This window comes from Ahaetulla prasina, chromosome 11 (genome assembly GCF_028640845.1).
Source record: "Ahaetulla prasina isolate Xishuangbanna chromosome 11, ASM2864084v1, whole genome shotgun sequence".
Taxonomy (NCBI): domain Eukaryota; kingdom Metazoa; phylum Chordata; class Lepidosauria; order Squamata; family Colubridae; genus Ahaetulla; species Ahaetulla prasina.
The window spans coordinates 13,059,683-13,084,460 of NC_080549.1; the positions used below are offsets into that span (position 1 = coordinate 13,059,683).

At 47.1% G+C, this 24,778-nt stretch overlaps 1 protein-coding gene across 7 annotated transcripts; it reads right to left on the bottom strand.

Annotated features, from left to right (window-relative positions):
• Nucleotides 1-1,470: 1,470 nt before the first annotated feature.
• Nucleotides 1,471-24,760, bottom strand: TAF7L (TATA-box binding protein associated factor 7 like). Of its 7 annotated transcripts, XM_058197090.1 has the most exons (14): nt 24,701-24,731; nt 23,090-23,294; nt 21,669-21,890; nt 19,683-19,756; nt 18,889-18,967; nt 16,108-16,241; nt 14,181-14,307; nt 13,308-13,366; nt 12,667-12,739; nt 10,791-10,907; nt 9,888-10,079; nt 8,449-8,561; nt 4,889-4,948; nt 1,471-2,041 (listed from the first exon to the last, which is right to left on the bottom strand). In XM_058197090.1, exons 3-14 carry the CDS (start codon nt 21,679-21,681, stop codon nt 1,997-1,999), a joined length of 1,086 nt encoding a protein of 361 aa, XP_058053073.1. In that variant the 5' UTR covers nt 21,682-21,890; nt 23,090-23,294; nt 24,701-24,731; the 3' UTR covers nt 1,471-1,996. The 7 variants fall into 7 exon arrangements, with proteins under 7 accessions (XP_058053073.1, XP_058053072.1, XP_058053074.1 ...); XM_058197089.1 differs by lacking the exon at nt 23,090-23,294 and having other exon boundaries at nt 24,701-24,760; XM_058197091.1 differs by lacking the exon at nt 23,090-23,294 and having other exon boundaries at nt 21,669-21,737; nt 24,701-24,759.
• Between the last annotated feature and the right edge of the window lie 18 nt (nt 24,761-24,778).

Here is a 24,778-nt window from a genome sequence, read left to right on the forward strand (position 1 = left end):
CCCCAAAACCACTGATCTTGCCCAGCGGCTTCATATAGATGTTGAACAGGAGAGGCAAGAGAATTGACCCCTGCGACACCCCACACGAGGCGCCTCGGGGTCGACCTCTGCCCCCGTCAACACCATCTGCATCCGGTCAGAGGTAGGAGGAGAACCACCGATAAATGGTGCCTCCCATTCCCAGACCCTCCAACCGGCACAGCAGGATACCATGGTCAATGGTATCGAAAGCTGCTGACTTTCCGCTGATACCATGGTCGATGGTACCACGGTCGATGGTATCGAAAGACTTTGCTGGCTGTGGAATTCTGGGAGTTGAAGTCCACAAGTCTTAAAGTTGCCAAAGTTGGAGACCCCTGCTCTAGTTTATCACAAATAGAATTCTCAGGAATAAAAATACCTCTTTTTTTTGGCCAATCTTGAGGGAGCCATATGCCAATGGTAGAACATTTTGTATTGATTTTCTTTATATTTTGCCGAATTTATCCAAATTTAAACCCAAATTGTTGGAAATGCGGACAGAAACAGGGGTACCTTCTATCATTCATGGTGGCCGTGTCCAGAATCAAAAAAATATTGGGGAAAAATTAAAAAAATTGATTACAGGAAATAACTGGTGTTCAACTGGAACATACACCAGTATTGTTCCTTCTGGGGATAATGAGAAAAACTTATGACAAGAAAACAAGACACATGATTATACATATAAACAACCATGGCAAGACTGGCTTTTGCACAATGTTGAAGGAATGTAAAGACGCCTTCCGAGGATTTAATAATCAAAAAAAAAATTTCAAGTGCACTGAAATGGATAGACTACCTTTGGAATTGAAAGGAATGACAGACGTGGAATATTATGTATTATGGGAGAAATGGTACAAATGGTTTGAAAATAGAAGAATGAAACAGACTCAGACAGTAAGTAAAAATTTGATGAAGTAAAATGTATAAAGTATAAGAACTCTGTAGTGATATGTAGTGTAAAATAGTCACAGTTCTGCGCAAAGAATTTATTTTTTTAATTTTGTATTGTTGTAATTATGTTTTTGTCTTTTTGTTTGTTTTAAAATTAATAAAATATTTATTTATTTATTATTTATTTATTTATTTATTATTTATTTATTTATTATTTATTTATTTATTTATTTATCAATATACAAATTAAAATAATCCTTTTATTTTAAAATATGGTTGAAAAATAAAATAAAATACATTGTAACTATGAAAAAAAAACACCTTGTTTTTTTCCCCAGACATCTGGGAAAAGATCTTTTCTAACGCACACTGGCTGAGGAAATTCTGGAAGCGGAAGTCTATACAGCTTTATAAGTTGCTAAGGTAAATTTTTGCCACTATCAATTTTTAGAAATTGGAGCTGTTGCGAGAATGATTGCTAGGTGGTTGGGCCATTATTTCCAATATACTTAAAGAGCATCAGATAACTTGTGAAATATACCCCAAATAACATACTGTATATACAGAAAACTTTTGTTTTTATTTCACAACACTCTTGAAGACAGACGCTGTAAAGAGTTACGTTAGAAGGCAAACTTTTGTTTCTCACAACCAGTGTTTACAAATACGCAGGGTGTTGTCATCCCTCATGCCAGAAAGGATCGATTTCGTGCCCCTGAAAACATAAAATTGCGATATTGGCTCATTGGAAAACAAAAAAAGATGCAGAACTGAAAAAGAACCAAAAATGGTCCCAAAGTGAATTTTGCTTTCAGTAACGAACACTGGTTTTGTGACCGTCTTCCAGGAAATTCCGTTCTTTGCAAAACATTCACGTTTTCTGCCTGTTTTGCGCACGTGCTATTTTGTAAGCCACCACTTCTGGAGCCCTGGCTAGAAGTTTATCTAGATTTCTACAAGGAACTTGCTAATTGGCTCAGACGTTAGGATGAGTCTGCACTGAAGAATATGCAGGCCGCAGCACCAAGAGAAGGAACTTCTTAGTCAACATCAGAGCTTCTTTTCTTGGAGGTTTAGAGGTTCATTTTTCCATCAGAGCTTCTAGCTGATCCTGAAGAGATCCCAGCTGCAGAGAAAGAAGGAAAAATGGGGGAAAAAATGTTATTAAACAATGAAATCTACTGTTGTGTCTCGCCCGCTCCCCCTGCCGCAGCCGGGCCCCTCTTATCTCCTGCCGGACGCTGATAGTTCGGAAGAATGTCCTGGCATGCCTCCAGGCCCCAGCCCTGGCACCATGCCCGGACAGGCCGAGCAAGACGAAGGGCCTGACGTGCCTTCAGGCCCCAGTCCTGGCACCATGCCCAGGCAAACGGAGCAACTAAACCCCTCCCCCACAGCATGTGAGCCTGAAGAATGTGAAGCCAGATTACCAACAGCTGGAGGCTGGAGAGATCCTCGCTTCCGGAAAATTGAGAGGCGACGTGAGCAAAAGGAAGGGAGAGGCAGGCCTGGATAAGTGCTGAGTCATGGAGCCACACCCCATGGCCTATATAAAGGATCTGCTTTCTGGCATTCTCTGAGTCAGGCAAAGTCTAACTTGGATTGCTGAAGTCACTTCCTGGTCTCCTGCCTGCCTTGAGAACTCTGATAGGACTTTGGCAGAGCTGCAGAGGCACGCTTGATACGGACTTCCCGACCCGGCCGTCAGCGGAGGAGTGGGACACGACATCTACAATCAGTCCCATCTTTTTCCTTCAAAGAAAGATCCTGTTCTGATCTCAGCTTCCCCAAAAAGCACGAAGCAGATTCCTGGTCCCGACAAAACCCCTTTTATTAAACAAACAGTGAATTCCTCTCATTCACCTTTAGCGAAGGCCTGGCAGACAGTCTTTCAAAGGTGAATTTATGGCCACAGATCTTATCTAGCTTGGAAAGCTCCATGTAAATATTTTCCAAACTGCAGTGATGTGCAAGGAAAGACTTGGCACAGAGTCTCTGAGATTCACAGACAGATCTTCGCACTCCTGAAACGACTGAATTAACGAATTGTTCCTTGCAAAAACCCACTCCCCTTTCGCTCCTCTTTTATTCCCTATGGAAGGGGTCATTCATTGTCCACCTGTGGCCTTACTCCCAAGTCGACCCTTGTTCTTTAGCTGTTCCCTTAGTCTGGCAACTCTGCGCATGTGCACACTGGGAACAGGCTTCAGCTGTTTGTCTGCCTCACTGATGACTGACTCCAAAGGCAGCTGATAGCTGGCATACGGCCCTGGTTCCCTCTCCGCCTCCGACGCAGAGCCCTCATCAGAGCCTTCCCCAGACTCCAGGACTGGCCCATGTTCCTTTCCAACCGCCTCACTGGCCGAATCTGCTCCCAGCTCCACTGGCTTCTGGCGGGCCACAACAGATCCACCGATCTTTCTATTAGTTCCCCAATCTCACCATCTCTAGGCAGACAATCTTTCCTATTATTCCCAACCCGTACGATAATCCTTTCCCCTCACTTTTATAAAGGGTGTTCTCGCTAGGTCCATAGTTTCATCACAGGTAGGCCTGAGTGGGAGAATGTTGAATGGAAGCTTTTTCTACGTAGAGATTTTGGGAACATAGCAATGAAGAAGAAGGGAAACGTCAAGGCATTCTCCTTCAAAAATCATGATTTCTCAGGGCTGTGTAGACAATGCAAACAATCTCATGATTGCTGAATCTTATCCTCATGGCTTTGTTTTCCAGCACATGGCACAACATAGGACAACAAACCCATCAGGACAAGATTCAGCAGTCTATCTACGTTTAAGACAGCGAAGTCCACATTTTGGACAGAGAGGACTGCTTGGTTTGAAAGAGGAGTCCAAGAGGCCATCTGTGTCAAAACTGAACAAGCCTCTCTCAACAGAGGGGGAGGGAGACGACATTATCTGTCTCCAGTCTACAACACAGCAGTTCCACACCCAGTTCCACTTCTCAGACGACCCCGAGGACACAGATAAACCTCCAAGTGGCCTCAGTGACCCTCCAAAAGGATGTAAATGACCAGCTGTCTGCAAGGAATATAAATCCTTCAATTCCCCACCACCCAGTCAGAGCCGAAGAAGCTTCTTGGATGAGAAGCGAAACATCTTCAGAGAATAACAAGGAAAGTCCAGTTGCCTCTTGAAAAAGCACCTTTGGGACAACCACGACTTGGATGCCTGAGAATCTCCACGGACAAATCTCCATGTGGATTTCTCAGCCATCATCAAAGCTACTCTGAGTTGCTAAAAACGACGACAATTCAGAAGCAATTGCATCCAGCTTTCTCTAATTCACAAAACAGGATCTCCACAATAGAGGGGTGAAATCCAGCAGGTTCTGACAGGTTCTGGAGAACCGGTAGCAGAAATTTTGAACAATTCGGAGATCCGGCAAATACCACCTCTGGCTGGCCCCAGAGTGGTGTGGGAATGGAGATTTTGCAGTATCCTTCCCCCCAGGAGTGGGGAGGGAATGGGGATTTTGCAGTATCCTTCCCCCCAGGAGTGGGGAGGGAATGGGGATTTTGCAGTATCCTTCTCCTGCCATGCCACCAAGCCACACTCACAGAACTGGTAGTAAAAAACAAATGGTTTTCACCACTGCTACATCTTATTTTTTAAAAAGAATCTATTCTAAGAGGTTATAGTGTCAAGCAAATGACCCCCCCTAAATCCCTGCCAGCTCAGCTGAGTAACATTCACTTGTAACTATGACGTTGCTTTGATGAGTCGCCACTCATGTGTGCAAAATGGATGAAAGTTACAAGCAGTTCAGAGCTAGTAACTTAAGGAGTGAAATGCTTGGTAACCGCTTAGTGCCCTGCAAATATTTTCCCAGGCTAGTTTACCAGTAAATGTTACACTTCTGTGTTTCGAACGTGCATCCCCAGCTAAAATTGCTGCACCTCCTGGGTTTCTAAAAGCCGTCGCAGAATTTATCAAAATGGCAGAAATCTTACCTGCTGTTTCTCTCGCTCTTCTTGTTGTTTGAACTCATCCAGCACGGCTTGGAGGCGGGTCTGGGAATTAGACCGATAGGAAAGAGGTTATCTATTGTTGCAAGAATTCTACATGAAAATGCTTTCAAAGGAAGTTGGGCGTACCTCAGTCAGCCCCAGCCTTAAGAGGAAGAAACTACAAAGTCACTGGAAAGATGCCACATGCTACAACATAAACAGCCTCAAAACGAAATGAAGATAGAAGTGCTAAATTTCTTCTCTCGGACAAAGTGCCTCATCACTACATTTCCTCTTTCCCGACCAGAAAATGAACTTTAATTAAGGTGGACTTTCTAGCTGCCTGGACAAATGAAATTAGGTTGTAACCAAGCTACTTGTTGTGGTCCGCCGGTAGCCTGTGGAGCTGGCAGCAGTCGGACAGCGATGAGGCTGAAGAAGAGCATGGGCCAGTCCTGAAGGCTGGGGAAGGCCCGGATGAGGGCTCTGTGTCAGAGGCAGAGATGGGGCCAGGGCCATCTGGGAGTATGTGCAGACTCCAGGGCCTCCAGAGGCTGACAGTAGTGAGGCAGAGGAACAGGAGGAGCCTGTTCCTAATGCACGCATGAGAAGAGCTGCCAGAAGGCAAGAGCAGCTCAAGCAAAGAGGACGACTCGGGAGTAAGGCCAGGAGATGATTGGCCCCTCCCATAAGGCTTAAAAGACCAGCAACAGCGTTTGGGTTCTTTGCTGGAAAACAACATTGATAGCCTTGTTCCTTGTCTTGCTACATTTATTTCTTGTTGGTGTCTTCTGCTTTTGAACTTTTGCCAAGAAAAGCCTTTGGCAGGTTGCCTAATTAGACCAAGGTTGGTGATAAGACTGAAGAGTTGTGTTATGAAGAATTTGCTTTGATTTAGTTTGGACGATGCTGAGAATGAGTTAATTCTCAGCTGTTCTAATAAAGTCTGTTTGTTTTAGAACTAAATGCGTCTACTACTACCTACTTACTACTATTACCACAACACTACTATGTCCATCCAGTATGGCCTATTGCAAACTGGCTGGGAACTTTAGGAGATAAATTTTACATCGAAAAGATTTCAGAGTGGGGAAGAAAAAACTACTTGGATAAACCAAAGGCTTCCCCCCCACTCCCTTTTACCTGGAAAAGCCAAGATTTGGACTTATTCAAATATGTGCTTTAAGGTAAAGGTAAAGGTTCCCCTCGCACATACGTGCTAGTCGTTGCCAACTCTAGGGGGCGGTGCTCATTTACGTTTCAAAGCCGAAGAGTCAGCGCTGTCCGAAGACATCTCCGTGGTCATGTGGCTGGCATGACTCAATGCCAAAGGTGCACGGAACGCTGTTCCCTTCCCACCAGAGGTGGTCCCTATTTTTTCTACTTGCATTTTTACGTGCTTTCAAATTGCTAGGTTGGCAGAAGCTGGGACAAGTAACGGGAGCTCACCCCGTTACATGGCAGCACTAGGGATTCGAACCACTCAGCTGCCGACCTTTCGATCAACAAACTCAACATCCTAGCTCCTGAGCCACGGCGTCCCTAAAATATGTGCTTTACTAATTTGCTATTATATATCCTGTAGAGGATCCTTTTTTCTTAAAGAGGATGCCCTCTGGCAGAGAGATCCCATGAGCTGCTGATGTTAAGCTACTGCCGCTAGAACTTGGGGGCACAGATTCAAATCCAGCATCGATCCAGCTGAAACGGACTGGGTGACTTAGGATCAGTCATTCTTACAAGGCTGTGAAATGGGTTGCTTCAAATGGAAGGAGGAGCCTAGACATGCAGCCTTGAATTTTTTTTTTTAAATTTGAATTTATATCCCGCCCTTCTCCGAAGACTCAGGGCGGCTTACAATATGTCAAGCAATAGTCTTCATCCATTTGTATATTATATACAAAGTCAGCTTTATTGCCCCCAACAATCTGGGTCCTCATTTTACCTACCTTATAAAGGATGGAAGGCTGAGTCAACCTTGGGCCTGGTGGGACTTGAACTTGCAGTAATTGCAAGCAGCTGTGTTAATAACAGACAGACTTAGTCTGCTGAGCCACCAGAGGCCCTGGAATTCCTGGGGAAATCTACATTATCCTTTCCAATTCCAAAGTAAGGCAGTCTCCATCTACAGCAGACACGGAGGCCAGCTTGATCTAGGGCCGTGATGGCGAATCTATGGCACACCTGCCGGAAGGGGCACGTAGAGCCATTTTTCCGGGCACGCGAACTGTCGCCCAACTCACCTGCAGCTGCGCATGCATGCACCCCACAGCTGGTGTTCAGGGTTCCTGTGTGCATGCGCACAATTCAGGACACCCAGCTGGTCTTTGGAGCTCTCCAAGCGCATGGATGCACATTTGCGCATGCATGCAAGAGTACTGGTGCGCAGCGCGGGCATGAGTAGATGGCGTTCACGCACATGCATTGTGCGCAAAGAAACCACACGCATGCGTAGATTGTGCGATTGCGTGCGCAGTGCCCGGTGCGGCGCATGTATGAAAGCAGTGCACATGTGCAGTGTGGTTGTGCATGTAGCGTACGGTGGGGACGCGTGCAAAAGCTGTGCATGTGCGCAGATGGTGCGGTTGTGCACCCAGTGCATGGGGATGAGCCGCATGTTAGCATGGATGGCACACGTGCGCGTGAAGCACATGAAGCAAGGACCTGTTCGGCAATTGGTGAGTAAATGGTTCGCCACCACTGAACTAGGGGGTTAAGGTGAAGGCCTAGGAACCAGGAGACTGTGAGTTCTAGGCCCGCCTTAAGCACAAAAGCCAGCTGGGTACTGTTGTGTCCTCCTCGCCTCCGTCCAAACGATGGCTTAATTAGCCGGCTCTTATCAGCTCAGGCAGCAAAAGAATCAGCGTCTGCCAAAAGCCCTTGTTAGCTGCCAAGACGCTGGTGAGTCATAACCTTCAGCTCTAGTCAATCAGTGGATTTGCCTGATACAAAGAGACACACCAGCTCTTGCTGCCTTTTATATCCTGTGGGGTGTGGCTCCATGACTCAGCACTTCCTAGGCCTGCCCCTCCCCTGCTTCTGTTGTTCCCTTCTCTCCTGTCTAAGAAACCTAGGATTCAGCCAAGCCTGATTGCTGTCAGCTGGTCTGCAGGCGTGGCCGGGGGCGGGGGAGTCAGGGGAAGGAGGCCTTGTTATCTCTTTCGCCTGGCCTGCTTCTGGCTCCTGGAGCTGCTCCAGGGAGGCCGGTGGTTCCGAGGTAAGTCCTGACGGCCCTTCCCCCTCACTGTCCAAGTCACTTTCTGGCAGCAGGCCCGGCTCCAAGGCACTTTCAGGCATGGGGCTAGGTTCGGGGGCGGGAGCCACAACAGTAACTTTGTGCCAGTCACCAGGAGCTGGTGAGTTCTAGTCCTGATTTAGGCATGAAAGATGGCCGGGTGATCTTGAGCCAGCCCTCCCCCCCCCCCCAGCACAACCCACCTCTCACAGGGTTGTTGTTCTGGGAAAAACAGGAAGAGGAAGAAGTATTAGGTATGTTTGCTACCTTGAGTTTCTAAGCAATAATAAAGGCGGGATTAAAAAAAATCTATTAATTCCACAATCACCTTGAGTGCCAGATTTTCCACTTTCATGATGAGGTCTTCTTGGCGTTTCCTGCGCTCCTGGGTCTCCTGCAGCTTCCCCTTCAGGTTGTCAATTTGCTTCTGGATTCCAATCGCTACAAAGAGAGAAATAATAAACCCCTCTTGTGACCCGCCAGCGGCCAGCAGAGCTGGCAGCAGAGTCGGACAGTGAGGAGGTTGGGGAGGAACATGGGCCAGTCCTGGAGGCTGGGGAGAGCTCGGACGAGGGCTCTGCGTCGGAGGCAGTAAGGGAGCTAGAAAGCAGTGAGGCAGAGGAACAGCTGGAGCCTGTTCCCAGTGCGTTCCTGCGCAGAGCTGCCAGAAGACAAGAACCACTCAGAAAGCAGGGTCGACTTGAGAGTAGAGCCATACCGTGGAGATGATTGGCCCCTCCCATAGGAAATGAAAGAGGAGAGAATGGGGAGGGGGCTTTTGCAGGAAACAATTCATTCGTTCGCTAGTTTCAAGAGTGGAAAATTGTGCTCGTGACTCTAAGAGACTCTGTGCCAAGTTTTGCCTTTTCTCTGTGTTTGGAAAAAAGAGTTACGTGGCAGGTTGCCAAGCGAGATAAGGTCTGTGTTGATGAATATTCCTTTGAAAAAACTGTTTGGACAAATCTTGCTGACTGTGAATGAAAGGAATTCACAGTCACGTAAACAAAAAAGGTTTTGCCGAGACAAATTCCTGCTTCCTCCCTGCTTTTTAAGGGAGCCTAGGTCAATACAACCCAGGGCTGCCCCAAGGACCACCCAAAATCATCTAACCCCATAGAACACCTTGAGGTGCACCCGGAGACTTCAGTTAGTTCAGAATGCAGCCGCGCGGGTGATAGAGGGAGCCACTCGTGGCTCCCATATAACACCGATCCTGCGCAGGCTGCACTGGCTACCTGTGGTTTTCCGAGTGCACTTCAAGGTGCTGGTTACCACCTTTAAAGCGCTCCATGGCATAGGAACGGGATATCTTCGGGACCGCCTTCTGTTACCACATGCCTCCCACCGGCCGGTACGCTCCCATAGAGAGGGCCTTCTCAGGGTGCCGTCAGCCAAACAGTGTAGGCTGGCGACCCCCAGGGGGAGAGCCTTCTCTGTGGGGGCACCTACCCTCTGGAATGAGCTTCCCCCAGGACTTCGACAACTTCCTGACCTCCGGACCTTTCGCCGCGAGCTTAAAACATATCTATTCTTCTGAGCAGGACTGGCTTAATAGGGTTTTTAAACATGGATTTTATTGGGGTTTATTTTATATTTTGTATTGTATTTTAAATTTAGGCTTTATTGAATAAGTTTTTTAAATAGTGTTTTTATTGTAATGTATTGTATTATTTTATCTGCCTGTTCACCGCCCTGAGTCCTTCGGGAGAAGGGCAGTATAAAAATTAAATTATTATTATTATTATTATTTTCCCACCGCCTCCTAACCGATTTGGCTGGTTCCTTCGTTCTCTTGCTGCTGGGAGCTGGATTCGTTCAGCTTGCCCTGCAGCCTCCTCTCCAAGTCTTCCTCTGTATCCATCACGTTCAGATCTTCATCGTCATGGTGATCTCTCTCTTCTTCGTCGCTGCTGCTGCTGCTGATTTCATTGAACATCTCCCGGAGTTCGTCACGTTCTGCTGGTTGGAAAGAGAAGGGGGAAAAAAGGAGCCAAGCTATTCCTCAATGTACCCAGGGGTGGGATTCAAAATTTTTATCAACCGGTTCTCTGCTCGGTTGCTGGGTGGGAGTGGCCTACTCAGCCTCCTGCACCATAGTGGTGGTAGGGGGTATTCGCCCTCCCCAGGCTCCGGAGGCTTTCATCGAGCCTCCAGGAGGGCGAAAATGGCCACCCCTGGGCCGCAGAGCCCTCCAAAGGCTGGAAATGGGCCTGTTTCCGGACTCCGTGAGGCCTGTTTTTCGTCCTCCCAGAGCCTCTGTGTGGGCCCTGCACTTACCTGGCATCCAAAAAGGGCCATGTGGAGACTCCTGGGAGGGGTGGGGTGGGATGGGCGGGGCCAGCCAGTCCTAGCAACTACCAGTTCGGTGAACCAGATATAAAATTAACATCCGGTTCGCCCGAACTGGTCCGAACCAACTGAATCCCATCCCTGAATGTACCCCATCATGTCTTGCTGAGGCGGCTGGCTAGTCTGGTCTCTACACCCCAAAGCCCCCTTCCCTTTATATAAAGAGCTATTTGGTTAGGACCATCCTGATCAGACTGCAAAACTCCAGGGAATCACAAGGTAGCAATAGAGAGAGAGAAGAAATACTAATCCTTTGCTGCCATCTAGTGGCTTTTCAAGAATTGGCACCCCTGGGGGTAGCATCCTAAAACGTGGCCATACCTGAAGATCCATGGCCTTGTTTATGTCCAGTCATGCCAGGAGAAGAAATATCCAGGCCTGTAAATGACCCATGATTCTCGGCTTCTTTCGTTTCATCTTCGGCAATCACTTCCCAGCCTGAATTCAGGCACAGACAGATTAAGGAAAAGTCCATTTAATGGGGAAGTACATCAAGAAACAGAATGCGAATCCATGTTGGGAAAAATATTCTTGCAATTTTCCCCGCCAGTCTTATTGCATTTAATGAAGGGAAGTTCTGCTTTAGAAACATCCCAAAAAGAGAATTCCAGTCAAATTCCCATGGATGGAATTGCTGTGGTCCGCCAGCAGTCTGCGGAGCTGGCAATGGAGTCGGACAGCGATGAGGCTGAGGTGGGGCCAGGGCCATCGGGGAGTAATGTGCGGACTCCAGAGCATCCAGAGGCTGATAGTAGTGAGGCAGAGGAACAAGAGGAGCCTGTTCCTAATGCACGCATGAGAAGAGCTGCCAGAAGGCAAGAGCAGCTGAAGCAGAGAGGACAACTCGGGAGTAGGGCCAAGAGATGATTGGCCCCTCCCATAAGGCTTAAAACAAACCAGCAACGGTGTTTGGGCTTTGCTGGAAAACAACGTTGGTAGCTTCGTCTTCTTGCATTTATTTTTGTATCAGTGACTTCTGAACGTTTGCCAAGAAAGGCCTTTGGCACTTTGCCTAATTGGACCAAGGTTTGCGATAGGATTGAGGAATTTGTGTTGGGAGGAATTTGCTTTAATTTAGCTGAACTATGCTGAGAATGAAGTAATTCTCAGCTGTTCGAATAACGTTTGTTTTTTCACAGACTGAGTTTCCTACTAGTTACTTGGGCCTGGGTCTCAACAGGAATGTAACACCTCAGACTTTACTTACCAGGTGGTTAAGGAGCATGTTGATGCCTTTAGCGGCTTTCCATACTTCTGCTCAAACTGACAGAAAATTGTAATGAAAAAAAAACAAAACTTGGGACAATTCCAGGGTTGTGTGTGTGAGAAATTGTTAGGCCATTTCAGCCGCCTGGGGTGGAAATTTCATCACATTTTTAAAAAATCTGATTCAATATTTCTAAATTTTAGACGCGAGCTAAAAACATTTTTGTTTCGTCGTGCAGGGCTGGCCTGATAGTTTTTAATGGGGTTTTTAAATGGCTTTTAAATCGAGGTTTTTAACTGAATTTTTAGTTCTATTGGATTCTAGTGTTAGCCAATTTGAATAAGTTTTTTAATAATGTTCTTAACTTTTATATGTTTATGTTTGTTTTATTTAGCTGTAAACTGCCCTGAGTCCTTCGGGAGAAGGGCGGTATATAAATTCAAACAATAAATAAATAAATAAATAAATAAATAAATAAATAAATAAATAAATAAATAAATAAATAAATAAAGCCCTTCGATGCCGAGCATGGATAATTCCCCACCACAGATAGTCTTCAACTTACAACTAGCAATTCATTTAGTGACCGTTTGAAGTCACAAAGGCATTGAAAAAAAAGTGACTTTGGACCGTTTCACACACTTGCTGCATCCTTGTGGTCACGTGATCAAAATCCAGGCGCTTGGCAACTGGCATGTACTTACGACAGTTGCACCGTCTATGGGTTACGTGGTCACCATTTTGTAACCAAGCAGGGTTTTGACAAGTCAGGGAGAAGCCTTGATTCACTTTAACGACCCCATGGTTCACTGACGAGCTTCCACGATTTGCTTAACAACGATGGCAAAAAGGCCGTAAAGTGGCGCAAAACCCGCTTAACCGCCTTGCTTAGCAAAATGGAAATTCGGGGGCGCAATTGTGGTCCTAATTCAAGGACTGCCTGTATTCATTTCAAAGCAAATATCACGCGGAGGGTGGGGAAAAGGATACGGACACTGACGGCTTCGGCATCTGTGCTGAGAAGGCGCTTCACTTCTTTCTCGACATCTGGTGACTCGATATACTGTGACAGAGAAAACAGGAGAAAAAAAAGAAATTGTATGCTAACCAGCTGAGTTTCTGTGGGCACGTGAGCTGTCGGCCAGCTCAGCTCCACCGCGTATCCACCGCCTCTTGCCCACCAGCTGATTTTCAGGATGCGCTGGAAGGGTGGGACACATGCAGGAGATGCATGTGTATGTGCAGTGTGGCTCATGCATGTGCAGGGAGGCCTACTAGGCCCAAACCAGGGCGTGGGGGGTGTGGCACCCTCCCACGGCCCGTTTTTGGGCCCAGGAGGCTGCAGGGAGGCCTACTAGGCCCCAAATGGAAGACGGGGGTCACGTGCGCATGTGTGGGGGGGCGGAGGGTGCTGGGTGGTCACATGCGCATGCGGCACAGGGGGAGCGTGGGGGGTTGCGCACGCATGCGCAGGGGGCCCAGCACGAAACTTCTCGCTTAAACTTCCTAGAGCAATGTAAGAATAAGCCAAGGTAATGCCTATCCTTGACTCAATTTTCCAATTGTGCTTTACATTTCAACTCCGGCTTCCGTTAAGCAACAGTTCTCAAAGGCTCACCTAGGTGACTCACCTTTTTCTTAGCAGTCTTTCGGAACCTCCTTTTTCGGACGTTCTTCAACGGGAGCGTAACTGCAAGAATACAACAAATTAATGGGCACAGGGAAGATGGAACAGGAGGGTGAATCCAACAGGTCTTTTGGTGATGCAGAAGAGATGCTAGTGTTGTGAACCAACGATAGGAAAATCAATGGGTCCCATCATCCTTCATGATGAGGGTATGGAGGTAGGGGACAATGCACAGATTAGGGGTCCCTAGTGTTGTGGTCTGTTAGCAGCCTGGGGAGCTGGCAACGGAGTTGGACAGCGATGAGGCTGAGAAAGAACATGGGCCAGTCCTGGAGGCTGGGGAAGGCCCATATGAGGGCTCTGCATCAGAAGCAGAGGTGAGGCCAGGGCCATCAGGAAGTGAGGTGTGGACTCCAGAGCCTCCAGAGACTGATAGTAGAGAGGCAGAGGAACAGGAGGAGCCTGTTCCTAATGCACACATGAGAAGATCTGTCAGAAGGCAAGAGCAGCTCAAGGAAAGAGTAGGGCCAAGAGATAATTGGTCCCTCCCATAAGGCTTAAAAGACCAGCAACGGCGTTTGGGCTTTTTGCTGGAAAACAACATTGATGGCTTCGTCTTGTTGCATTTGTTTTATATCGGTGTCTTCTGAACGTTTGCCAAGAAAGGCCTTTGGCAGTTTGCCTAATTGGACCAAGGTTGGTGATAGGACTAAGGGAGGAATTTGCTTTAATTTAGTTGGACTACTCAGAGAATGAAGTAATTCTCAGCTGTTTGAATAATGTTTGTTTGTTTTTACGCTGACTGAGTTTCCTATACTACCTACTTGGGCCTGGGTCACAAACCCTAGTGCAGGCGAATGACCCAAGAGCTACTCACTGCCGTGATTCCAGATAAACTTCTTCTCCCGGTCCTTATCCTTCTTCTTGTTGGCTCTAGCATCAGTACTAACGGGTGGTTCTTCCAAAGGAGGGTAGAGGTCTCCATCCACTGTGCACACAAGCATCTGATCTCCGCAATAGAATAAAAGAGGAACGGACTGTTATCAGAAAGAAATTGGAAGGTGTAAAAGCCCAAGCACAGTTCTTGTTCTGACCTAGGCTTCCTTAAAAAGCACGACGCAGAGTCTTGGTCCTGGCAAAACCCCTTTTATTCACACAACTGTGAATTCCTTTCATTCACAATCAGCAAGGCCAAGCAAACAGTCTTTCAGAGGAATATTTATCAACACAAACCTTATCTTGCTTGGAAAGCTGCCAGATAACTAGTTTCCAAACGCAGTAAAGGCAAAACTTGACACAGTCTCTCTTAAGAGTCACAAACAGATCTTTCCACTCTTGCAATGAGCGAACAACCAAACTATTTCCTGCAAAAGCCCACTCCCCGTTTGCTCCTCTTTTGTTTCCTATGGGAGGGGCCAATCACCTCCAAGGTGTGGCTTTACTCCCGAGGCGACCCTGTTTTCTGAGTTGTTCTTGTCTTCTGGCAGCTCTGCACATGGGAACGGGCTCCAGCTGTTCCTCTGCCTCGCTGCTGTCTAGCTCCCTCTCTGCCTCCGACGCAGAGCCCTCGTCCAAGCTTTCCTCAGTCCCCAGGACTGGCCCATGTTCCTCCCCAACCTCCTCACTGTCCGACTCTGCTGCCAGCGCCACTGGCCACCGGTGGGCCACAACAGTTCTGTTGGATCAAACTAGAGGCTTGCTTAGTTCAGTCTTGTCAGAGTGGTCAATCAACCAGTTACTGGTGAGAAATTTGTAATATGAGCACAAATTGCTCAGTATTGGAGATTGGCACTAATATCTTCAGAGTGACTCTGAATCTTCATAGCTAGTTGCCACTGCCTTTCTTTTAAAATCCACCATCAAGTTGTCTAATCTCCTTTTCAAGCCTTCCAAGCTTCAATCAATCAATCAATCAATCCAGAACTAATGGAGTTTTAAGCTCCAGGATGGCAGCTTATTAGAAATCCTGCACCCTCAAAGAACTGTTAAGATCAACTATATTCCATAACTACCGTATTTATCAGAGTATAAAACACTTTTCCCTCCCCAAAAGAGGGTGAAAAATTGGGTGCGTCTTATACACCGAATGTAGCCAAAAACGTGAGGCAATGAGGAGGCAATAGTCTGTGGCATCCCTGCAGCCTGGAACAGCTGATTGGGGGTATTCCAGGAGACCAATCAGCTGCTTGTGCTGAATCAGGCTGCAATAATGTGCTGAAGCTAAACTGGCTGTTCGCTATTTGCTGCAAGGACGTGTCAGAGTTTGCAGCAGCAATCACATCCAGAAAGGACACACAAGTTAACTGATTCAGCAGGATTCAATAACTTCTCTTTATATATAATACAAAATAAATAGACAATGCAAAAAACAGGTTTTCCAACACAAGCAAAACACAAGCAGAGGAGAGGAGTTTCAGTTTTAGTTTCAGAGATCAGCACAGAACAGTTGAGCTAAGCCACGCCCAGGCTCCTTGCTGTCTCTTTCCTTGTTGCTCACACAGCAAATCCTGTTTCGGTTTCCAAACAGCCCTCAATTCTCACACACTGACAGGACGCTAGCCAGATGAATAGCGATGGATGCTGGTAGACAGAGGCAGAATTTTTTTTTTTCTTATTTTCCTCCCCAAAAACTGAGGTGCGTCTTATATTCCGGAGTGTCTTATACTCCGAAAAATAGGGTATTTGTGGTTTGGAGAAAAATAATAATACAGATTTAAGAGTGGAGTTGAAAATGAAGACATGCCGATGAAAATGTAAAGCAAAATTGTCTTGGATCATCTTTCTGATCGGTGGAGGGCATCTACCTGGCAAATGTCAGCCGTCTTGTAGAAAGTCTTCTTATCGATGGTCTTCAAGCTTTCCATGGTGCAGGGCAAATCCACCAACTTGGCAGCTAAGGGGACACGGTCTACTCGCACAATTCCGTGACGCCCATCCGCTGCAGAACAGGGAAAAGAGACAATTGCTATGTCAGGGGTTTCAAACTCAAGGCCCAAGGGCTGGATCTGGCCTGCGGAGTGCTTAGATGTGGCCCGCGGGGCCGCCCTGGAAAACAGCGAATGACCAGCCCAGGGTGCCTCTGCGAGTGGCCCTTCCGAGCTCCGTTTTCACTGGCAGAGGGCTGCAGGAGGCTGCTGTGGTCGAAAACGGAGCTCAGGAGGGCCATGCATGCCTCTCCCCCAGCTCCGTTTTCACTGGCAGAGGGCTGCAGGAGGCTGTCAGAGCCGAAAATGGATTGTCGAGCTGGCCACACTCCCCGTGAGGTGAAACACAACCCTGATGCAGCCCTCAATGGAATCGAGTTTGACCCCCCTCTGCTATATGGTACTTACGAAACATTCAACTGTTGATAGTTTTTTTTATTAGCAATCGGAAGACACAAGGTTAAGAGCTCAGACCATCACGCTACTTCCATTAGAGGTGAACCGGGTCTAAAAGTAGCGAAATGCGTGTATATGTTTTTTAAGGATGGGGAAGACTCCATTTAGAAAACGCTTTTCTGTTCATTTTTTTCCCCTCTTAGAAACGGCAGTGAAATGAGATGTTAGACAAGGGTCGAATGCTTTCAACTCTCAAGGAATTTGTCTCCAAAAGACTAAGCACGGGATGAACTCAGGGATGGGCTTCAAAAAGTTTAGCAAGGGGTGGGTTTAGCACCCAGTTGCCGGGTGGATGTGGCCATGATGGGCGTGGCCTAGTCGGCCGCCTGCACCACGGCAGGGGGCGTTTTTGCCCTCCCCGGTCTCTGGAGGCTTTCCTCAAGCTTCTGGGAGGGCAAAAATGACCTCCCCAGGCTTCAGAGGCCAGAAAAGAGCCCAAACTTCTGGCATGCCTGTTTTTCGCCCTCCCTGAGCCTCCCTGCACTTACCTGCATCTAAACGGGCCGCGTGGGGACTCCTGGGAGGGGAGGGCCCAGCCAGGAGTGGGATTTGGGAGTTCTCCGAGCTGCACTGATTCTTAGCCAGAGGTTCTCCCGAACCCCTAGCAGCCCACCCCTGGATGAACTACTCAAAGTCAATGAACTGCAATGGCAACAGGTAGAAAATTAGAACAATATTTCACCAGGGTCCAAGGCCAGTACAAAATCCGATGCAATCCAAATATAAATGCGCTGTAACCATTTAAAGCATGAGTGGGCTTTTATTGAGCAATCTGGATATCACATAATCTTGTGGCTAAGGCAGAAAACCCGGCTATTAAAACCAGGATTTCAGGACACCTGTCTTTGAAGAAAACGTCTAGACCAGTGATGGCTAACCTTTTTGCCGTCACGTGCCAAAAGCAGGGGAGCATTGGGGAGGGGGGGGTCAAGTGCATGTGTGCCCACACCCATAATTCAATGCACCCCACCCCACCCGTGCGTGCGTGACACCCCCCCACATGCTCCCCACACTTTTGGTACGTGATGGCATGGTGGGCCCGGTAGGCTAGTTTTTCTCCCTCCCCAGGTTCCAGAGGCTTTCTTGGAGCCTGGGGAGGGCAAAATGGCCTTCCCCACCCGGAGGCTCTCCAGAGGCCGGAAACAGCCCGTTTCCTGACCTCTGGTGGGCCCAGAAAGTCTAAAAATCAACTGGCTGGCATACACATGCGTGCTGGAGCTGAGCTAGGGCAACACTCGCGTACCCACAGATATGGCTTTGCGTACCACCTGCGGCACACGTGCCATAGGTTTGCCATCACGGGTCTAGACAATATAGATCCAAGCAGCTAAGAAATAAGTATCAGTAGCACAATACTAAATAACTGTGGAAAGAAGGGGAAAATTTACTAGAAAACTCCGAGTAACCGTCTTGACGTGTTTAGATTTCTTGCTTACTCATCCATCCTTTATTCTTTTATGTTACAGGTAATCCTCGACTTTACGACCACAATTGAGCTCAAAGTTTTCATTGTTAAGTGAGACAATTGAGTTTTGCCCCGTTTTACGACCTTGCTTGCCACAGCTGTTAACTGAATCACTCAGTTGTGAACTTAGTAACACAATTGTCAAGGGAACCTGGCTTCTTCTCCATTGACTCTGCTTGCCAGGTGGTCACCAAAGCTGATCACATGACCCGCAGACACAGCAACTGTCGTAAGTACATACCAGTTGCCAAGGGCCTCTGTGGCTCAGACTGGTAAGACAGCCTGTTATTAACAGCAGCTGCTTGCAATTACTGCAGGTTCAAGCCCCACCAGGCCCAAGGTTGACTCAGCCTTCCATCCTTTATAAGGTAGGTAAAATGAGGACCCAGATTGTTGGGGGCAATAAGTTGACTTTGTATATAATATACAAATGGATGAAGACTATTGCTTGACATAGTGTAAGCCGCCCTGAGTCTTCGGAGAAGGGCGGGATATAAATGCAAATTAAAAAAAAAAAAGCTTCTGTATTTTGATGCTGTGACCAGGGGATTTTGTTGCAACTGTCATAAGGGTGAAAAATGGTCACAATTTTTCAGTGTCGCTGTAACTTTGAAGCGGTCACTAAACAAATGGTTGTAAGTCAAGGACTACCTGTACCTGATTTTTATTTTATGTTTATTTTTATGCTCTCTCTCTCAAAAAAAGGAAGAAATTAAAAACGCCTGATGTTGTCCCCTTACCGTGCAATTCAATTGTGAGCCTGTCCTTCAAGTTGACGCTTCCAGATTGAACAGCCCTCCGCACGGTAGAAGCATATTCCTAAGCAGAGAGGCAGCGAGAACCAAGGTCAAGGGACCGTTACCGACATAACCGGGAATCACAGCAAAACAGTAGGTGATGTTAGCATTTACTCATTTGGGTTGGACTAGACGACCTCCAAGGTCCCTTCCAACATTCTATTCTATTCTATTCTTTCTTATTCTATTCCTATTTCTATTCTTTCTTATTCTATTTCTATTCTATTCTATTCCTTCTTATTCTATTCCTATTCTAATTATTTCCTTTTCTTTTTCTTATTCTATTTCTATTCTTTCTTATTCTATTTCTATTCTTTACTTCTTATTCTATTCCTATTTTATTCTAGTCTAATCTTATTCTATTTCTATTATTTCTTATTCTATTTCTATTATTTTTTATTCTATTTCTATTATTTCTTATTCTATTCCTATTCTATTCTAATTATTTCCTATTCTATTTCTATTCTTTCTTATTCTATTTCTCATTCTATTTCTTATTCTATTCCTATTCTATTCTAATTATTTCTTATTCTATTTCTATTCTTTATTCATTTCTATTCTTTCTTATTCTATTCCTATTCTATTCTAATTATTTTATTCTATTCCTATTCTATTGTAAATATTTCTTATTCTATTTCTTATTCTATTCCTATTCTATTGTAATTATTTCTTATTCTATTTCTTATTCTAATTCTAATTCTATTCTATTTTTCTATTCTATTCTTCGGGTCACTTACCGGAGGCAGCCGCAAAATAAACTGGCTCTCTAACTCGTGGGGGATGTTATCCTTGTTCTTGGTCATCCTCACTTCTTAAAGGTTGAGAAGACAAGAAAAAAAAAAACACAGTTACCCAACTGTTTTAACAAGCGCTTTTCCTGAGCACTGCTATGCAACTTGCCGAGCTGCTAGCACTCACATAGTAGCGTTGCATACAATGTATTCCATCCGGAAGCACCTTATCCGAGAGAACCAAGGGATTACACCATGTGTTGAAGCGATTATCTATGACAGTGGTTCTCAACCTTTATAGTGCTGTGACCCCTTTAATACATTTCCCCACGATGTGGCGACCCCAACCGATCTCAGTGCGCCTCAGCAGCCGCAGAAGGGGGGAAAAGCGGCAAACTGTTTTTTTGAATTTATCGCGCCTGAAGCCGTATTGGCTAGCGATCTGAACTGCTTGCGATTGCCTTGAGGACGGAGGCATTAAAGCGGAGACTCCTCCCCTATTAAGTTTATCGCGCCTGAAGCCAGATTAGGCTAGCGATTGGGAGTGATTGCAGCTGGCTTGAGAGGGAGACATCAGAGCAAAGATTTCTCTCTTTTTTAATTCATCGCGCCTGAAGCCGAATTCGGCTAGCGATTTGAAGAGCCTGCAGCTGGCTTGTGGAGTCAACCATTGGAGCGCGATTCTTCGACTCGCAAGTATACTTCCCATATTTCCGATGGTCTTAGGCGACCCCTGGCAAATCATCATTTGACCCCCAACGGGGTCGCGACCCACAGGTTGAGAACCGCTGATCTATGGGGATTCTCCATCGCCCAAGTTACGGTTAACCAAAGGTGCTTTTCCAAAAAAGGACAACTGGACTTTCTTGGGGTTTTTTTTCCCCTTGAGAAGGATGAGAAGCGAAACATTTTCAAGGAAAAACTCTACTTCAGAAGAAAGGGAAAGAGTTCTCACGGGAAAATCGGCACGGAATTAAATCAATGTTGTGGGATAATTAAAAGTATTAGCTGGGGATCGGAAAGATTTTAGCTTAAGAGTTTATGGAGATTCTCAGTCATCCAGGTCACGGTTGTCCGAAGATGTTTTTTTCAAAAGGCTGGACTTTCCCTTGAAGACGTTTTGCTTCTCATCCAAGAAGCTTCTTCAGTTCCGACACCTGAAATCCACCTGTGCTCACGTTGCTACGGTTGAGAAACCCTGCTCTAGTGTCAAATCCGCAGAGAGAACGTTGACAGTCAGAACTGAAGAAGCTTCTCGGATGAGAAGTGAAACGTCTTCCGAGGAAAAACAAAGTCCGGTTGCCTTTTGGGAAAAGCGCCTTTTGGGGTACGTGTTGGAAGTCCAATTTCAACCTCGTAAGGTCTTGAGATGCATCAGAAACCATTAAATTGGAAAGCAGAACGGTTTGCTTAGCTCATCGCATCCGCTCTGCTTATTTCCATCGTTTTGAGTCAAGGCGATGATGTTGCTTCTACCGAAAGCAGAATATGTTAATGTTTGCCCAGCTTCAAAAAAAAAAAAGGACCTCTGTTTCTCTCTCTTCCCCTCCCTGCCCATCTGAAGCAAACAAGCAAAACAAGCCTTCTTAGCGCTTTCAAATAAGGTGCTACCGGGAGGCCAGAAATACAGATCTGGAGCAATAAGAAGAACATAGCGTAACTCGACTGTTTGAAGCGTGAAAAAAAAATGCAGACGCTGGAGAAAAGATCTTGCCGCTTGCCGGAGCACGTAAAGGAAGGAAAGTTCCGCTCCCATTAAATTAGTACTGGAACAAGAATGATTTGATCCATGTTCGTAAAAGCTGGCAAAGCACAGCCATCACGCACAGACGCACACACACACAAACACAAACATCAGGATTCTGCAGTTCTCCTGGGCCTCATTTTAGAAAAGCAGAATAGCTTTTTGCCCCAAAATCAGCACATCTTCTAGAGAGAGAGAGAGACAGCTAAAGACCCGCCACCAGAGAAACATAAAACAAACACATTTACTTGCAGACGCCATTCCTCCTCTTCTTGCTCCGGGCAAAGGTTTATAAAAACTTGTCTCATTCAAAAATACTAAACGTAAATGCAAAGAAAAAGAGTTTTTTAAAAAAAACAAAAAAAAACAACCACCACCAGGGAGTATCTGCAGATCAACGTATTGTTAGGTAAGGGGGTTTTAAACGCATCGTATGGTCTTCTTCTGTTCTTGGAAATGAGATGTTATTTCTGTAATAAAAAAACATACGGGACACTTTCTTGAATCTGTTTCCTATAGCAGGGGTCACCAACCTTTCGGACCTCAGGGACCACTAAATCCATGATTTTAAATCCCACGGACCACTGATATGATTTGCGCAATGACCGTCTGGGTGGGCGTGGTTAGGTGGTCATGTGACTGGGTGGGCGTGGCTGGGCCAACTCGATGTCACTCACATCGAGGGGCACCTCACCGGACTCTACTCACCCCTCTCCTGCCAGCTACTCCTTGCCTCCCCACCCAGGCTCCTTAGGGCCCCAACAGGAAGCAGTTGTTGGAACTAAGCAGCCAAGGAAGAGTTGGCAAAACAGCTCAGTTCAAATTGGATCTGACCGAGAAGGAGGCTCAGCAGAAGCACCTCACTGAGGACTAAGAGCAAAGGCTTTCCAAGCAGAGGGAAGACCTGCGGGAGTGCAAGGCCAGGTACCAGCATCTGCAGGCTCAGTGGGCTGAGATGATCAGCCAGTTCCAGACCATGATGCAGTCCCACTGGAACAAGGCCCTCTGTCGTGTCCCACTCCTCCGCTGATGGCCGGGTCAGGGAAATCCGAATCAGGCGTGCCTCTGCAGCTCTGCCCAAAGTCCTAGCAAAGTCCTCAGAGCAGGCAGGAGACCAGTAAGTGACTTCAGCAAGATAAGTTCGACTTTTGCCTGACTCAGAGACTGCCAGAAAGTAGATCCTTTATATAGGCCATGGGGTGTGGCTCCATGACTCAGCACTCATTAAGGCCTGCCCCTCCCTTCCTTCTGTTGCCTCCGCCTCTCCAATCTTCTGATGCGAGGGTCACTCCAATCAGCTGTTGTTGGGAGTAAACCCTCCTCAGGCTCACCTGCTATGGAGGAGGGGGAGGGGTCTAGCTGCTCCGTTTGCCTGGGCATGGAGTCAGGGCTGGGGCAGGGAGATGCTCCTTCTTCTGCAGTTTGTGTGGGCATGGAGCCAGGACTGGGGCTGGGAGGCATACATTCCTCAGTGTTTGGGAGCAGGTAAGAAGGCCCCGGCTGCTCTGAGGGCGGGCAAGACACAACACCCTCGGGCTTTTTGCCACTCGTGGCACTTTCCTCCAGCCTTCGCCCAAAGCCCAGCACCAGGAGGCTGAAGCAGCCCTCAAGTCGGAATTTCTTACCCCCCTCCAACCCACACAAAAAGACCCCGAAGGGGGAGACTCACTGCAGCAACACAAATGTTCATTGCACGTATCTGGCCCAGAGGCCCTGATTTAGTGCAGTATAAAAATGCAAATAATTCTTCTGCGGACCACCAAAATTTTCTCGCAGACCACCAGTGGGTGACCGCTGTCCTATAGGACTTCATATTAGGAATATATGAATCACCCACAAGTCAGGAGATTCTCAGTTCTGCGGCGTTTGTCCATCTGCAGCAAAACGGAAGAGAAAAACCATCCAAAATGCTGTTTTTAATTGATAAAAGAACTAGTTTGGGACAGGACTGCAGTTCAGTAGGCCAGATCCAGCATTGCAAAAGCAAGCAAAACCTCTTCCAAAGTCTTTGGGGAGAAACGGGCAAAAGACTACATGGACTCTCCTGCATCAAACCTTGAAATTAACCTGGTTTGCTCGAACCATGATTTAGAAGTAAGCCAGAACTGCTTGGACTCAAGACATACACCAGCTAGAAAGACCAGTGCAGGCTGTAGGGCCATATGCATTCCAGGGAAAGAAAGCCCCCCCCCCTTCACCCCCTCCCTGCCCCCCAGCATTTAACATAGTTTTTTTCTCCATTCAGGGCAGCTTTAAGACAGCTGGACTTGAGGGATCCTTGATGCTGTCTGAGCTTGTTTTCTTGCAGACTAGTCTTGCAGACTTTCATTACCCAAACTAGGTAACATCATATGTGCTGGGGGGGAGGAGGAGGAGGAGGAAAAGGACTGTGAGGTCCTTGGTGCTCTCTGAGCTTGGTTGTTTTCTTGCAGACGTTTCATTACCCAACTAGGTAACATAATCAGTGCTAGAAGGGAGTGTGGTTTGTGGAATGGAGGAGGAGGAGGAGGAGGAGGAGGAGGAGGAGGAGGACGACGACGACAACTATAGGGTCTTGGTGGTTCTCTGAGCCTGATTGTTTTCTTGCCGATGTTTCATTACCAAACTAGGTAACATCTTCAGTGCTAGAAGGGAGTGTGGTTTGTGGAATGGAGGAGGAGGGAGGAGGAGGAAAAGGACTGTGAAGTCCTTGGTGCTCACTGAGCTCCGTTGTTTTCTTGCAGACGTTTCACGACCCAGCTAGGTAACATCATCAGTGCTAGTAAGGAATGGGATTTGCTCACAGTTTATATATCCCCAGTGCCTCGCCCTGTCAATGTTGGCGGGACCAAGGAGCCCCCTCCTTCCAACCCTGAGCTACAAGCATTCTCCCTTATCCGTACAGGGTGGACTTCAACTCCCAGAATTCCACAGGAAGGGATTCTTTCACTTTTAGAAACGGGGGAGGGGGGATTCTGGGGGTTGAAATCCAAAGTGGAGAAATCCTGGTGGAAAAGGAGCGGGGGGGGAGGGGGAAACCAAAAAAAAAACAACACTCGCCAATCCCAATCCCAAAGCTCAGGAAAAAAGCACCCTCGACCCCCACAGATGGAGGAGAAAGGAAGACCCCCCCAAAGCTATGGACCCCCCCTCAAAAAAAAAAAAACCCAGATGCGGGGGTGGGCAGCCTAGGCGACCGAGGACCCCCCCCCTGCTGCTCCAAAGGGGCTTCTTTCGGGGGTCTTTGAGGCAGGGCAGCGGGCGGGGGGGCTGGCCGAGGGACCCCGCAAACGGGACTCACCTGCCACCGGTCGCGGCCACCGGCCTGGACCGTTTAAGAGGCGGAAGCGGAAGGGGCGGAGCCTCGGTCAGAAAGGGA

What these genes read in the sequence shown, in the direction of transcription:
- TAF7L (XM_058197089.1), bottom strand. An exon ending in GCTCACAATTGAATTGCACG is followed by an intron (nt 16,242 to 18,888) that starts GTAAGGGGACAA and finishes CCTGTTCTGCAG; the next exon opens with CGGATGGGCGTCACGGAATT. An exon ending in TGCCGAAGCCGTCAGTGTCC is followed by an intron (nt 10,908 to 12,666) that starts GTATCCTTTTCC and finishes GCCTGAATTCAG; the next exon opens with GCTGGGAAGTGATTGCCGAA.